This window comes from Sus scrofa, chromosome 3 (genome assembly GCF_000003025.6).
Source record: "Sus scrofa isolate TJ Tabasco breed Duroc chromosome 3, Sscrofa11.1, whole genome shotgun sequence".
In the NCBI taxonomy this organism is placed as follows: Eukaryota; Metazoa; Chordata; class Mammalia; order Artiodactyla; family Suidae; genus Sus; species Sus scrofa.
In genome coordinates, this window is record NC_010445.4 from 42,906,565 (window position 1) to 42,923,258 (window position 16,694).

At 44.8% G+C, this 16,694-nt stretch overlaps 1 protein-coding gene across 2 annotated transcripts in view; it reads left to right on the forward strand.

The window, feature by feature from the left end:
• FAM120A (constitutive coactivator of PPAR-gamma-like protein 1) overlaps positions 1-16,694 on the forward strand; it is a 113,281-nt gene that overhangs the window by 44,971 nt on the left and 51,616 nt on the right. For both annotated transcript variants that reach the window (XM_021088177.1, XM_021088178.1), the window contains 2 exons: positions 12,862-12,959; positions 13,188-13,465. In XM_021088177.1, the coding sequence (XP_020943836.1) occupies positions 12,862-12,959; positions 13,188-13,465 (376 nt within the window). The remainder of the gene's footprint in view (positions 1-12,861; positions 12,960-13,187; positions 13,466-16,694) is intronic.

Genomic DNA, 16,694 nt, shown 5'->3' on the forward strand with positions numbered 1-16,694 from the left:
TTATTCTACAGGAAAACACATTCAGAATTTTGAACAACCAATATGGAAACATAAGTTTCTTGTTCATTAGAACCTGTCTGTATTAATCATTTTAGAAATTAGAATATGTGTAGGATTCTGAAGAGATCTTCCAGACTCATACTTAGAGTGTAGCTATTGAGAATAAAAATGGAGAGAGTTGACTCTAACCAGAGGTTTCTAAACTCGGTTGGAATTTTATTTTTTTTTTTAGCTCATTTTATTTTATTTTTGGTCTCTCCCTCGTCATACGGAAGTTCCGGGCCAGAGATTGAACCTGAGCCACAGCAGTGACAATACCAAGTCTGACTCCCTGGCTGGAATTTTAGGTTCTACCGCAGAACTGTTACCAGATCCTAATTGGCCTCAGGATTCTAGATTTTCAAAAGAAAACCCTTCCTGGGTGGGCGCACGTGGGAGTGACCTGCGATGTTTTCTGTGTTTTTCCTCCTGAGTCTGTGGTTCTCTCCTCAGACCTCCTCACCGTTTTGGGGTGCTGTGGAATGTGCAGGAAATGCACATGTTCCACGTCCCATTGCTGGGAGGCCTGGTCTGCATAATGTGTGGTCTTTTTCAGGGCGGAAAAATGTTTTCCAGTCCATTCTATCTTTGTACCGTGGGCTCCCAGAAATTACCTACATTGTATAACATAGATCATGGATGTATATAATACCTACGCTTTATGTATATTTTTATCTACTGGGTAGATTTTTAAAATGAGTTACAGGTGAGATTAGTATTATTTTTTAAGCATTTACTATATCAGAAACACTGTGGGAACTGTGTGTCTAGAGATGATTATAATTTTGTCTTTTCTATCTTTGCCCTTGTTGTCTACTGTCTCTCCAGAGAACCCAAAATCTAAATGTAAGCACAGGAGTTCCCGTCGTGGCGCAGTGGTTAACGAATCCGACTAGGAACCATGAGGTTGCGGGTTCGGTCCCTGCCCTTGCTCAGTGGGTTAACGATCCGGCGTTGCCGTGAGCTGTGGTGTAGGTTGCAGACGCGGCTCGGATCCCTCGTTGCTGTGGCTCTGGCGTAGGCCAGAGGCTACAGCTCCGATTCGACCCCTAGCCTGGGAACCTCCATATGCCGCGAGAGCGGCCCAAAGAAATGGCAAAAAGACCAAAAAAAAAAAAAAAAAACAAACAAAAAAAAAAAAAACAAAAAAAAAAAAAACAATAAATGTAAGCACAAGTAAGATTTGAAAGAATTGCGTTGTCAGCAGTATTTGGCTCTCTTGTTGAACAGGTAGTTCTCAAACCCTAGGTGTGCTTCAAAATATTGGCAGAATTTAAAAATAACAAGGAGTTCCTGTTGTGGCTCAGCAGGTTATGAACCCAGAGTGGTCTCCATGAGGATGTGGGTTCGATCCCTGGCCTTGCTCAGTGGGTTAAGGCTCTGGCATGGCTGTGACTGTTGTGTGGACTGCCACCTGCAGCTTCGATTCAACCCTTAGCCTAGGAACTTCCATATGCCACAGGTGCAGCTGTAAAAAAGAAAAACAACAATAATAAAAAACAAATAAGACAGAGATGTTAGAGATCCACTTCATGTCTGTGACTGTGGACTCTGTGGGCTTGAGCTCATCCTAGTGTATACGTAAAAAGCCACACAAATGAAACAGAGGCCCAGTGAATCTAAAGAAGCACACACTGTCCTCCTGGCCTTCCTCTGTGAAAAATAGATGAGCTCTTACTGCACACCTACTAGAATGGCCCAGATCCAGAACATTGTCACCACCGCATGCTCCTGAGTATGTGGAACACAGAAATTTTCATTCATTGCTGGTGGGAATACAAAATGGTCCAGCCCTTTTGAAGACAGTTTGACAGTTTCTTACAAAACAAAACATACTCTTACCATAGATCCAGTAACCCTGCTCCTTGATATTTACCCAAAGGAGTTGAGAATGTATGTTCACAAGGAAACATGTATGTTCTGTGTATGTTCACATGTGGATGTTTATAGCAGCTTTATTCATAGTGGCCAAGACATGGAAACCAAGATATCCTTCGCCAGGTGAAAGAGTAAATAGTCTGTTACCTCTAGACAAAGGAAGATTATTCAGTGCTGAACAGAAATGGGCTATTAAGGGGTTCCCATTGTGGTTCAGTGTGTTTAGAACCTGACTAGTATCCATGGGGATGTGGGTTCAATCCCTGGCTTCGCTCAGTGGATTAAGGAGCCGGGGTTGCCTCAAATTGTGGGGTGGGCTGCAGATGCGGCTCAGATCTGGTGTTGCTGTGCCTGTGGTGTAGGCTGGTGGCAATTCAACCCCTAGCCTGGAGACTTCCATAGATTGCAGGTGTGGCCCTAAAAAAGGAAAAGAAATGGGCTATTAGCAATGGAGAAACCTTAACTATGCACTACTAAGTGAAAGAAGCCAGTCTGAAATGACTACATACTGTATGATTCCAACTGCAGGACATTCTGGAAAAGGCAAAACTGTGGCAACAGTAAGATGACCAGGGTTTGCAGGTAAGAGAAGAATGAATAGGCAAAGCCCAAGATATTTAGAGCAGTGAAAATATTCCCTGTGATTCCATGATGCTGGATTCATGTCCTTGTAAATCTGTCCTAACATACAGAGTGCACAACACCAAGAGGGAACCCTAATGTAGACTATAGACTTTAGTTAATAGTGATGTGTCAATATTAGACCATCAGTTGTAACAACTGTACCACACTGATGCAAGGTGTATACACCTAGTAAAGTAAAACTGCTCAAAAGACAGTAATTTTTATACGTAATTTATAATTTTTTATGAATAAATGAGGTTCTCAATATGTTCAGCTTGTGCCACGCACTGTGCTGAGGGTCGCACCAGGTGGTGGACGAGGTAGATGTCATCCTTGCCCTTATAGAGGACTGAGATAGGGAATCGTACCGGAGTGTAGACAGGAAGGTCAAGAAAGACCAACCCAGTTAAAACAATTCCGGATTAAACCAGTGTTTGCTTCCACTCAGTTAAATTACTGTTTGGGTGAGGTTTGAGTGTAGAGTAGAATTTAGCAAGGTGACAGAAGAGAGGAAGTATACATGTAGAGGAGACAGCATGTATAATGGTCCTGAGGTGAGAGGACAAAGAAGACAGAAACAAAAGAATATGGTTGGAGCACAGGAAGCAAGGGAGAGAGTGGTCTGGTGATGCTCATCAGGCTTGTATGCAGCGACCATGCCTGGCCATGGATTTTAGACTTAATCTTAGGACCAGGAGAATTCGCTGAAGGATTTTTTATTGTAAAAAATTATTTTGAAACTGTCATACACACTATTTGTATAGTAAATAAACCTCAGGGGAATATTACTAATATCTCCTTGGTCATGTTTCCTTGTACTCCAGCACCCTGAATTTTATTTTAATGGTCCCCTAGCTTTTCTTTATTGTGTGTGCACCCTGAGTACTATTAGGAGCCATGGAAAGAGGTAGGATGCCCTAGGGAGGTTTTCTTTGGAGACCGCTCTGTAGCGGGGTCTTGAGACAGGCTGGGAGAGGAGGTGGTCAGTGGGGGGTGGCCACAGGGAGAGACGTGCAGTGGCCAGGGTAGGAGTCGTCAGCAGAGGTGAGGAAGCTGCATATGTGACACTCACAGCTCCCAGACCCTGTGCAGGTGCATGTGGCTGCGTAGTCCTCAACAAAGGGTGGGGGATCCTAGGAAAGATTTCTGCTTTGCAGCTGCTTCTGTGTTGTAAGACGTGGAAGAGGGTGGGATAGGTGGTCAGCACCAGTCCTCCAAATCCACTTCGCATTGCTTCCATAAAGGGGGGGGGGCTTGAAATGGGAGGGGGGATTCAGTATGCTTCAACTTTTAGGTGGATGATGAAAGCTGAGAGGGGGCTGGGAAGGGAGGTGGGAGGTGATCGTGGCCCCTGGGCCCTTGGAGCACAGAAGTGGGGGTCCATTGGGGACCTGGGAGTCTGCTGGGCAGCAAGATGGCATGTCCAAATAATAGAGGCTTGGGCAAAGAGGACTATATTGAAAAGAGGACTGTCACTAACCAAAGAACAGACTCTCTATAGTGACCACAAAAAAAGGACCTCTGGCTGTAGAAACTTCCTAGTTGTTGGTGGAGAGGCCCCCATGTGTGACTTACCCTGACAGGCTTGCCTGTGTCAGGAGCCTGCTTCAGCCTTGTGTCCTGACAGGCCCCCAAGGCTGGCCCCCTTCTACGAGACTGGGTCAGAGGATCCTGATTCACAAAATGCTGACTGGCAAACCTCAGTGCCAAATGCTGGTGACCCATCCACAAGAGAACGCAAATGCCTACTGTCGTAACAGGAACAATTAGACCCTGTAGTTGGTGTTCTTGGACCCCAGCTCTTGCGACCAGGGCTCAGAAAGATACAAGTTCAAGTGTAATGGAGAAACAAGGACCAGTCAGTTGGCCTCTTATTCTGGGCTGTGGCTTTGCTGGAAGGCATCACTTTGTGGTGTCTCAAGAAGGTGGGTTCCTGTGGCCACAGTCTGCATAGGGCTCGACAAATTGTTCTGTTGACTGTTGTTGGGCTTTCTAGGTTGTGTAGCCAATCTCTTTGAAAATATAGCTCTACCTCCCCCAAAACACACACTCCCAGCATAAGGGGGCTTGTTGGGAGATGTGTTCCCTTCCCCTCCCAAACACGAAGACACATCTGCAAAGAAGGAATGGCGTCTGCTGGGGTTCCTCTGCTGATGAGAGGCTGTTAGTTCTCCAGGACCCAGAGTCACCTGGTTGGGTCCACTGTGGGTAGGACACAGAGGTCATGCAGAGTCCATAGTGTGACCTGCCCAGAATAGAAAACCATGGCTGTATACACACGTGCCTGGGGAACAGAAGTGAGAGATTGGAATGCTGTTCATGCTGCTCCTGTGGCTCAAACTGTAGCCAGGAACAGTCAGGTGCCTTCTCAGCTGTCACTGCCACCCTATGCTAGGTGACATGGCCCTCAGGACCCTTGTCCACCCGCCATCACCCGTGCAGCCAGGCTTATTCTGCAAGTGTGGCACAGGCCTCCTGCTCCAAGGGCTGACTAGCCAGGCCGTGGGATCAGCAGTTCATACTATGAGATAACTTGCCTTGTTCCTGCCCAGCAGTGTACCTATGGAACTTCCTTGTAACGCCAAAGGTTTGCCTTAGGTTTTTTTTTTTTTTTTTTTTTTTTAAGCTTCTTAGGTCCACACCCATGGCATATGGCAGTTCCCTGGCTATGGGTTAAATTGGAACTACAGCTTCCGGCCTACGCCACAGTCACAGCAATGCCGGATCCTTGAGCCACTGAGCAAGGTTGGGGATTGAACTTGAATCCTGTGGATACTAGTTGGGCTTGTTACTGCTCAGCCTCCAACAGGAACTCACTGCCTTAGTATTTTTCTTTCTTTCTTTCTTTCTTTTGCTTTTTAGGGCTGCACCCACACAGATGGAGGTTCCCAGGCTAGGGGTCCAATCAGAACTGTAGCTGCTGGCCTACACCACAGCCACAGCAATACAGGATCTGAGCCACGTCTGAGACCTACATCACAGCTCATGGCAATGCCGGATCCTTAATCCACTGAACAAGGCCAGGGATCGAACCCGCAACCTCATGGTTCCTAGTCAGATTTATTTCTGCTGCACCACGATGGGAACTCCACCTTAGTATTTTTAGAGCTTCTCTAATGTTTCTTAGTGGGGATGTACTGGAATCTGCTTAACCATGTCCTGTGGTCATCATCTAGAATATTTTCAGGTTTTTTTAATGTTATAGTGATCACTTAATTTTTTTTTTATTGTCACAAGTGTTTACTATTATACTGTTGCTATACTTTATTAATAAGGTTTTGAAATTTGGCATTCTTAAAAAAGTTATGTAATAGTCAGCCTTATAGCTTACTAAACCCACTCTTTCCAAGGTTTTTGCTTAAATTTCCTTGTTATGGAAAGCTTGAAAGTAACTGAGTCATACAAGGGATAGTATCATGAGCACTAGAGTACCTACTAACCAGTTTTAGCAAATGTCTTAAAGAAATACTTTAGGCTTTTCTAAAAGTCATGTCTGTTCCTTTCTAATGCTTTTTGTATTTCTTTATCTCATATATATGGAATAATAAATAGTAGTATGGGGTTTTTTTTTACAATTAGAATCCTTTTATTCATACTGAATAGTAGTGTTTTGATTTTTTTTTTTTAGTTAAATTCTGTATTATACCTATCATTCAGCACTTGCTTTCTTTTCTTTCCTTTCTTTCTTTCTTTTTTTTTTGGCTGAGCCCTTAACATGTGGAAGTTCCCTGGCCAGTGGCTCCGAACCTGCACCACAGCAGCAACCCCAGCCATCACGGTGACAGCAGATGCTTCACCCACTATGCCACAAGGGACCTCCTGCACCTGCCTTTTTTTCCCCTGAAATGTGTGGATGTTCATCTTTTTCAGTTTTTCTCTTTTTAAAGCTAATGCAAATGGCCTTGATAACAAGCCCCTACGGATCTAACAGAATAGATGTTGCCAGAGAGAAGCGAAAATGTTATCCTGTTAAATAGAAAGTCTACTTATTCTTTCTCCTTGATTCCCAAGGAGATCATTGGAGTCTCTCAGTCCTGTTCCTGTGACCTTTCATTCAGTTTTTAGTGAGTTTATTTTAGTTGATGTGATATGAAGTGGTGTAGGCTGTCTGGTCTCCTGGCTTTTTGAAAGGTCATTTTTTTAAAACCTGAAAATTAGTCATTTTGGAAGAACTGAAAACACATCTCCTTTCAGTTGCTGCCTGGTTTAAAAGGGTGCAAGGTGTGTCTCCCTGAGATGGACACAGCTTGTCATCAGGTCTGTTGATGGTTTCTCAGTATGCAGTGACAGAGGGGACTGCAGGTTAAGCTTATCGGTGTGCTCCAGATAAAGGCCTTTAGGCTTTTAGTTTGTGCTTTTTAACATCCACAGGAAGACAGAAACTGATTTGTCTTGATTTATCATAGACTTAAAAAACCATGTGGGTGGCTGAATGAGATTTAAGTTTCTTTTTTTTTGCTCTTTAATGCCTACAGTATAGACCTGATTAAGTGAGCCCAGGAATTTCATAGATTTGGATAAAATTTGGGATAAATTCATCACTACCCAGACTCTTGCTCTTCAAGGCCCAGGTACCACATGGACTTGAAGGATGCTGTATCCTCTGAGGTCCACATAAAGTGCTGTCCACACCTAGGGCCAGAAGAGATTTGAATGGCCAGGATGCTGTGTAAGCATTCGGCTACCTCCCAGCTATGGAATATTCCTGCACCAACTGTCAAGCAGTCAAAGCAGCCCTTGTCATTGTTGAACTGCTCTTATTTTCAGAAAATTCTTACTCATTCACCTGACCTGTTTCTTGACCCGAAATGTGCTTCCTTGCGTTAATTTTTTTTTTTTTTAATTGCTCATAATTCTTTCAGGTGCCTGCTTGCTTTATTCATGATCTTACTTTTCCTGGCCCTGTACTTGGCCTTCCATTGTGAGGGCTTCTCCCCTGGCCGCTGGCCCTTCCTGTGAGGCCTAGCTGGTGCTGCAGCTCCAGACAGGTATCAGTTGCCCCAGCTCGTGGGAGTTGGGACTCTCTGGAAACTGGCAGGGCACTTAGCACATGTTAAAAGAGATGCTGAGGAAAAATTCATGTCAGTGAAATCAAGATCATACGTGAGTAGATTTTATAAATCTATTTTCTAAATGATACTCTAACAGTACACTAGGGTAACACCATAAACAATGATATAAGTTAGTACTATTGATTTTGAATCATTTATTTCTTTGGAAAGCTTTATCATTTGTGCCGAGCTATGTGTGAGGAATTGAACACCGTTGACTATGTCTTACTAGTATGATTCTTTGGAACAAAACAAGTGATGGAGATTATGCCTGTAATGTGTGTGTGTGTGGAGTATAATGAAAACTATCAAAAACATCAAAAGCCAGGACCATTTCTGTCTCCTCCCCCAAAGTCCCATGCCTCCTTGGCTGTGCCTTCTCGCCTGGTCTTCAGCCCCGCCTACCAGACTTCATAGGCCACCCAGTGTCCTGTTGGTTACCACTGTCTCCCACCCGAGCCTCCCTTTGGCAGCTGTTTATCTGGGAGAGCATGAACATAAATTGTGTAAAATTCTCCTTCATATAACTTTATGTTGATGTAGAGTAAATACATCAAATTTTTCACTGTTTGTTTTTTTTTTTTTTTTTGGCAAGTTTTGAAAAGTAGTGTTGAGTTCTTTGTTGGCATAGTTAAGGATTTGGTGTTGTCACTGCTGTGGCTCGGGTTTGATCCCAGGCCCAGGAACTTCTGCATGCTTTAGGCATGGCAAAAAAAAAAAAAAAAAAAAAAGATAGAAAAAACTGGTGTTGATGGTAGGGAATATATTGATTTATCTAATCTTTGAATCTGAATGTTCAAAGCTATGCTTTTTCTATAACACTTGAAAATCATGTGTCAGCACCCATCTATATAGAATTTTTTAGAAATATTACTTTTGTTATTATTGTCTGCTTATTATAACATCTTCACAGTAACATGCCTGGTAATCGATAAATATTTGTTAGGTTGAGGTAGGGTTGACTACTTCTCAGTAGAGCCACTTGATTAATACCATTCCTTTTTAAATCTTATTTTAATTTAGAAAAAAATCTCATAAAAAAGAAAGGGAAAAAGAGAGTTCCCGTCATGGCTCAGCAGGAACAAATTTGACTAGCATCCATGAGGACGAGGGTTCAATCCCTGGCCTTGCTCAGTGGGTTAAGAATCCGAGGTTGCCGTGAGCCGTGGTGTAGGTTGCAGACGCAGCTCAGATCTGGCACTGCTGTGGCTGTGGTATAGGCCAGCAGCTACAGCTCTGATTGGACCCCTAGCTGGGAACTTCCATATGTCTTGGGTTTGGCCCTAAAAAGACCAAAAAAAAAAAAAAAATTATAAAAAATATGGGAGTTCCCGTCATGGTGCAGTGGTTAACAAATCTGACTAGGAACCATGAGGTTGTGGGTTCGATCCCTGGCCTTGCTCAGTGGGTTAAAGATCTGGCGTTGCCATGAGCTGTGGTGTAGGTCGCAGACACGGCTAGGATCCTGCATTGCTGTGGCTCTGGTGTAGGCCGGTGGCTACAGCTCTGATTAGACCCCTAGCCTGGGAACCTCCAAATGCCGCGGGAGCGGCCCTAGAAAAGGCAAAAAGACAAAAAAAAAAAAAAAAAAAAAAAATCTGGTTAGTTTCATACAAGCTTAGTAAGTAATTCGAGGGAGTGGATACCGCACAGCTTGTCTTATCTGCTAGCATACATAGCTGAGCACACCTTTAAGGGCTTTAACACATGCTTTCTTTCTCTTTATTGTAAAAGTCTTTCATATTTAAAATACTTTTTAATTATGTGAATTTTTCATGTAGTAATTAAACACTTTTTTCTGCTTAAATTTGTCTTTAGTCTGTGTGTACTTTTTAAACAAAAGCCTACCTTTCTTAGTATTTGTGAAAAGAGGAGAATGAGAAGCTGGTGGTGTTACTCTCCCCTCCGTGAACCAGTGTGTCAGTTCTGAGAAAGATGTCCTTGTCACAGAGAATTCAGACAATGACTTTGCTTAGCTACATGAGGGCATTGAGAACAAGAACTTATTTACAAAAAGGCATGCAGTATAGAGGCAGGCCTTCACTTATTAGGCATTTCTGCAGGCTTCACAGAAACGTAGACAAATTAATTCATGAGGTTGTGATAGAATAGCAACTAGTTCTCTGGGTTCTCAAAAGTTTATTTTAGGTCAGTGATTGAAATATGATTTTAGAAAATGTTCTTTCCTTGGACATTTTTGCTTTTAAGTTATAGTTTTTGAGTGTTTTTTTTTTTTTTTTTTTTAATGTCTTTTTGCCATTTCTTGGGCCGCTCCCGTGGCATATGGAGGTTCCCAGGCTAGGGGTCGAATCGGAGCTGTAGCCACCAGCCTATGCCAGAGCCACAGCAACATGGGATCCAAACCGCGTCTGCAACCTACACCACAGCTCACGGCAATGCTGGATCGTTAACCCACTGAGCAAGGCCAGGGATCGAACCCACAACCTCATGGTTCCTAGTCAGATTCGTTAACCACTGCGCCACGACGGGAACTCCTTTGAGTGTTTTTGTTTGGGGGGATTTTTTTTTGGTCTTTTTTTTAGGGCCACACTGAGGCATATGGAGGTTCCTGGGCTAGGGGCCAAATCAGAGCTATAGTTGCCGACCTACGCCACAGCCACAGCCACGCTGGATCCAAGCTGCGTCTGTGAGCTACACCACAGCTCACAGCAACACCAGATCCTTAACCCACTGAGCAAGGCCAAGGATTGAACCCGAGTCCTCATGGATACTGGTCAGGTTCGTTAACCACTGAGCCACGATGGGAACTCCAGGATTTTTTTTTTTTTTTTTTTTTTTTTTTTGAGAAAAGTTTGTGCTTTTCAGGAAGTTGATAGTATATAATGGCCAAAAATAGAATGAAACATAAATATTCATCTTTACTTGAATACTTCTGTGTAACTGAAGAAGCCAATCTATCATTCTTCTTAATTTAAAGTATGTCAGGTCAGCTACAAGAGAGTGTAAACTAGACTTTTTACAGTGATTTGAGTTTCAGTATAAGAGCTTGAATGGATTTTATAATATTCTTTTTGCCCAAAATCTGGCTAAAATTCAGAATCACCTGAGAAGGGACTTGAACAGTTACAGCATCATGTATCTCACATGCAGAGGTTCAGGACTTATTGTTTGATCAGGAATGTCTCTCTGTGTATGTGAGCCCACGTGTGTGTGTGTGTGTGTGTGAGAGAGAGAGAGAGAGAGAGAGAGAGAGAGAGAGAGTGTGTGAGCTTGTGGGCGAGCGTCCACATGTGCCACCAGCACTGTATGCACATACACCAGCACCACCACTCCCCGACTTCTTGTCCTGCAGCCATTCTTCAGTAGAAGATGGAAGCTCTGCCAGACTTTCTGTTCAAGTGTGCGGTGCTCTGGGGGCTATGGCATGTCCAGCCTGAGCACCAGGCATTTGGACATGGGATCTTCCAACAGATTGTTGCTTCCAAGGCTCATGAGTCTCATGGAGTAGTAAGACGTGAGCAGCAGCCAAGCCTCACTGCTTCCAGTGTCTGTGCAGCCCAGGACTGGACTGGCTCAGGGAGGCCCAAGTCAGGTGTCAGAATGAGAGAGGGTTTGAGGCACTAAATTATTATTTTCAGTTAAATGTGTTTGTTTAATCTTGACAACTTGGTGGACTGAGAAGTAGTGGTTTGTGGGTTGTATGTTTTTCACTTGGTGTTGCTCAGATTTTGAGGTTAGAAAAACATGTTTCCTGATAATGACATTTGCGTTGAGGTAACTCTAGGCTTGGTTTTGTTCTGTTTTTGAAAGAAACCTATGGAAGCGACAGTAGCTGCAGGACTCCAGTAGGGTCTGCTGTATGTGTTCTCACAGGGTGTGTATTTTCTCTGTGTCTCCTGTAGTCTGAGTCCTAACAACACTCTGGGGTCTCATATCCTCAGGCCTGTCCTCACAGCCTGACATCACAGGCCCCCCACACCTCACTGTTCAGCAAGTGAACCAAGCCTTGAAGAGTCTCCTCATTTTTATCACATTAGTAAATTGTGATATTTTGAAGTGGGTTTCACATGGGGGCCACGCTCACCCGAGTGCTGGCCTTGTTTGTGCTGGCCAGCTGCACCCTGGCCCCCGCCTCGCCTCAGACCTGCAGGGAAACTGAGTGTTGTGGTTGTTGGGGTTTCTGGAGCTTGGGCTGAGTTGATTGCTTTCTGTCATATCTTTAATCTGCCATGGACCCAGTCCTGACGTATTTGGAGCTGCTTCTCCACATTGCTTCCATTCTGTGTTTCACTGTTACAGGTTAGCACGAGGATAATGAAGCGCAGATGCCAACACACATCAGAACAGGTTTATAAAGTCATGTTCTAAGGGTACAAAATTCCAAATTACTGATTCTGCAGTGTGTGTGTAATGCATGTGTAACCACACTTACATATAAAAGCTTGCCTTTTGTTCCTCTAGTGCCTGGAGTACTACAGGGCTTCCAGCTTTGTCAGTGGTGAACAGAGAGAGAATGAGAATGCCTGTTACATTAAAGACAGGGACAAACCAGGCATTCAAGGAAATGAACAACAACAACAAAAAAACACTATCAGATGTTAATTTAAAATTCTTGAAAGTTAGAATCTAGCCCCAGTGCATAAAATTGATCTTCATAGGATTAAGTATTTTTTGGAGTTCCCGCTGTGGTATAGTGGGTTAAGAATTCGACTGCAGGGGCTCAGGTCCCTGCAGAGGTGTGAGTTCAGTCCCCAGCCTGGCACAATGGGTTAAAGGATCCAGCGTAGGCTGTGGCTCGGATTCAGTCCCCGGCCTGGGAATTCCATATGCTGTGGATGAGGCCATTAAAAAAAAGGGGGGGGAGTTCCTGTCATGGCGCAGTGGTTAATGAATCCGACTAGGAACCATGAGGTTGTGGGTTCGGTCCCTGGCCTTGCTCAGTGGGTTAACGATCCGGCGTTGCTGTGAGCTGTGGTGTAGGTCGCAGACGCTGCTCGGATCCCGCGTTGCTGTGGCTCTGGCGTAGGCCGGTGGCTACAGCTCCGATTCGACCCCTAGCCTGGGAACTTCCATATGCCGCGAGAGCGGCCCAAGAAATGGCAAAAAGACCAAAAAAAAAAAAAAAAAAAGGTATTTTTTAATGTTAAACATGAATTTCTAAAGGTTTGTAGGAAGTGGGGCCCATGCTCTGCTGGCCCCTGAGGAACTGCAAGACAGATAGAGACACGTGCTAGCCTGGGCCCTGTCATGAGGAGTGTCCTTCCGCTCACAGTTGCTTTATTGTTTTCTTTCCATATTGATGAAACAGCCAGACCACATCCGTTCGGAATGCCTGGGATGGTGCCACCGTATGTCCCCCCCCAGATGCTCAACATTCCACAGACCTCTCTGCACGCAAAGCCTGTGGTAAGGCCTCTCTTTTCCTTCTGCGGTAGGTTTGCCTGGCCTGGGTGGGGGACAGTGGCCTTGGAAGCTTCACATGCATCAAATATTAATGAACCTGGAATAGTTTCCTAAACTTACTGTGAAGCAGGAGCCTGTGTTTGTGGATTAAAACTTAGCCAGGACCAGGTACCGTGTACTGGGCCGTGCGGGCAGTGTGCATGCACATGTTATCTGCATCCTCTGTTTTAGGCCCCACAGGTGCCCAGCTCAGGTGCTCCGGGCCAGGCTCCCCACCCGTACAGCCTCGCTGAGCCGGCTCTCACCTTGGAGACGAGCGGAAAGAATCTGACGGAGCAGAACTACAGTAACATTCCTCATGAAGGAAAACATACTCCACTGTATGAAAGATCCTCCCCGATCAACCCAGCTCCAAGCGGCAGTCCTAATCACGTGGATGCAGCGTACTTTCCTGGTTCTTCTACGTCGTCATCTTCAGACAATGATGAAGGCAGTGGAGGAGCTGCAAAGTGAGTGGTGTGCAGGGTGGTTGATGCCTCCCAGAAGTGCAGCAGCTGCATTAGGCTTCTTAAATAGCTTGTATCCCTGGGGAAGCCGCCCTCTGGCTGGCCCATGGCACTAATGGTTGTGCTCAAGGATGCTGTTTGTTCTAAGTAGGTAACAGTTGCTGTATGCTTGGATTGGGGCTCCTCAGACCAAAAGAAAAGTGTAGACATTTCAGGGCTTCCAAGGTTGAAAGTCTGTACTGTGCTAGCCCAAAGCCTTGGGCCCCTAGGGGTGGACTTTTAGGAAAATTCATTTGTGTGACTACCAAATAGGGTGAAGTTAGTGGATCACGTTTTGCCTGACCCTTGCTGTCTCTTGGGCTGAGACTCCCCTGATGCTATCCTCTGAAACCGTTTTAAGTTAGAACCCTGTGACTTTCAGTTTCTTGGCTCCTGGATTGAAGTGAAATCAGAATTTTCTTTTGAATTCAACAATTTAAATCCCAGCTCAGCAGCTCCATAGGACTATTCTTGGAATAACCCTGTTCACCCAGCCAAAACCGTAAAAAGCTGTGAGATCCAGGTTGGAATTCTGCCTGCAGAGGTGTATTTTAAACAATATATGTCCCTGAGTAAATGAATTTTCAAATACATAATTTGTTAGAATCTGATCTAGAAAGTCTTACATGCATAGTCCTCCTCCTTCCCTTACATAACCTTATGTTTCTAAGAAACCTGATTCAAAAAAAAGGAAGAGAAAGGAAGACTTTATTTTTCATGTGTGCATCTCCTTTCCCTCAGTTTGAACTCTAATTTGCAGGCAGATGCCCAGGGTTAATTATTGCTCTGTCGATTTCTGCCGTTAAGAAAATGTGAGACAGTTTCCAATCCTCCTGCAAATTCTTACAGGTGTGTCACCTGAAGCCAGAGGTTTTTTTTTTCCTCTTTTGTCCTCTTTTTCTCCATCTGTAAAATGGGCACTAAGTTTGCTGACCTTGGGCATCAGTAACTAAGGAGTTTGCTGCCGTCCAGGGATGTATGCTTTTGTGGAACAGAGAAGCATAAAATGGATAAATGTTTACTTGCTGTATGTACAATTCTAAAACTCTAAAAGGAAATAAAAAGTTGTCATTTAGCATTCAAATTTTAAATTAAAAAGCTAATATATTTAAGAACTACTGAATGAGAATTGCCATGTTGGTGCTTAGAAATCTTCATGTGTGTAAATGAGCCCGTGTAACTCTCTAGCACAGGGAAGTTTGAGAGCAGGTGATAGCTGTCTCAGGAACCCTTTCCACTCTGTGAGGAATTGTGAGTTTTCTTTTAAAAATTGATTCATGTCAGCAAGACCAATATATCTGTAGTGCAGGTTCATCTTAGCAAGAGGCAGCCTTTTTCTAGATTCTGAAATGCAAGTGGGAATAAGACACAAAACAGAAGCATGTGTGTTGTGGCTCAGAGTCTTGTGCAGGTGATGAGCGTGGGAGCCAGGAGAGGCCCTGGCCTGGGGAGGACCAGAGGTAATCCTCTTCCTTCCGGCAGGGATGCAGAGATGTGAGTTGCCTACTTTCTTTGGCAGGCTGCCCTGTTAGGATACAAGTTGAGGAGTTCCTGTTGGGGCGCAGTGGTTAACGAATCCAACTAGGAACCATGAGGTTGCAAGTTCGATCCCTGGCCTTGCTCAATGGGTTAAGGATCCGGTATTGCCTTAAGCTGTGGTGTAGATCACAGACACGGCTCAGATCCTGTGTTGCTGTGGCTCTGGCGAAGGCTGGCGGCTACAGCTCCGATTAGACCCCTAGCCTGGGAACCTCCATGTGCCACGAGAAGCGGCCCTAGAAAAGGCAAAAAGACCAAAAAAAAAAAAAAAAAAAAAAAAAAAAAAAGTTGAACTTGATGGAGTAAGGTTGCATGAGAGTCCCTCCCTTCTCTTGTGCATATTCACATCTGCCCTGTTCCCAAAGATTCTGATCCGCTTTGCCTTCCCTGGAGCTCTTCCTCTGCTCCCTTTGAGCTCTGTAGCGTTTAACTCTCTGTAACCCTGACTCAGGGCATTACTACTGCATTTTTCTGGAGGAGCGCTACAAGGTGAACTCTCTGTGGGGGTGGCGTGGGCGTCTCACCCTCTCATGTGAATGGTGGTGGAAAGGGCAGGTTCCACATCCACAATCTGGAATCAAAAGATGGGATCGAGTTGTGTGGCTTAGCAGTGTCTTCGTTTCCTTGAATCTTCTTTTCCATTTATTATAAAAAATAAGAGACAGGTGTGTTAAAATTGAGAGGAAGGAGGGAAGGAAAAGAAGATAGGTAGCTTGTGGCAGAAGCTTCAGGGTCATAAGCCAGGCGGGATGGGCCCTGGGGTCACCTCTGATTATGGGTGTGTGTCACCTTGTGGCAGGATGCTAAGAAGAGCAGTGTTCATGATTTTAGGGTGAGGATTCTGGTTGAATAAGTTAGGTGTGTACATTTTGGAGGCCATGCATACACCAGAGGACTGTCCTTCTAGTTCAAAAGCTAAGTAGGAGCAGTAAGATTGATTTACTTTTGGTTTGGACTTGAATTGGGACCCCCGGACCTGCACTGTGCTCTCAGTGCTCTCACCATGCATGATGAGTAAAGCATCCATTCATTTAGCCAGGCAGCATTCAAGCACTTGCTGTCTACCAGTGACCGAGGTGGCAGGCAGCACAGACAGGGCATGGTGGTGGGAGGTCTACAAAGAAGTGAATAGACAAATGAACAGATGAACCCAAGCGGTGATTGTGTGAAGCAGGCACCAGATGAGCGGGCCTGGAGGAGGGAGCTTCTGGAGAGCCAGGTTGGAGCTGTGACAGCTGGAGAGTGCAGGGTGCAGAAGGGGAGGCCCATGTGGCTGCAGTGCCGAGTATGATGGAGCCTGGATGGCGTAGAGTGTCAATTCTGTTCTAAGTGTGATGGGAAACATCCACAGTGTTTGCTTAGAATGCCCTTAGGACTGGAAAGATCTCAGTGTTTCTTTAGAAATGAGTTTGCTCCAATCTGGATGCTATTTGCCCTGAGGACGAACAGGTATCTGGTTGGCGAGGTCATTTAGATGGGAAATTACTGCTCGGTTGAACTGAAGCGCCTGTAGTCATACCAACTTATACAGATTAACGATAGAAACATTTGTAATGGCTCTACCCTAATACACTGACTTAAGCAGTAGCAGAAGGGGAGGCCTATACCACCCCTGGTGGGCGCGGGGGTGGGGGTAGGGTGGGTTGTGTGCCCT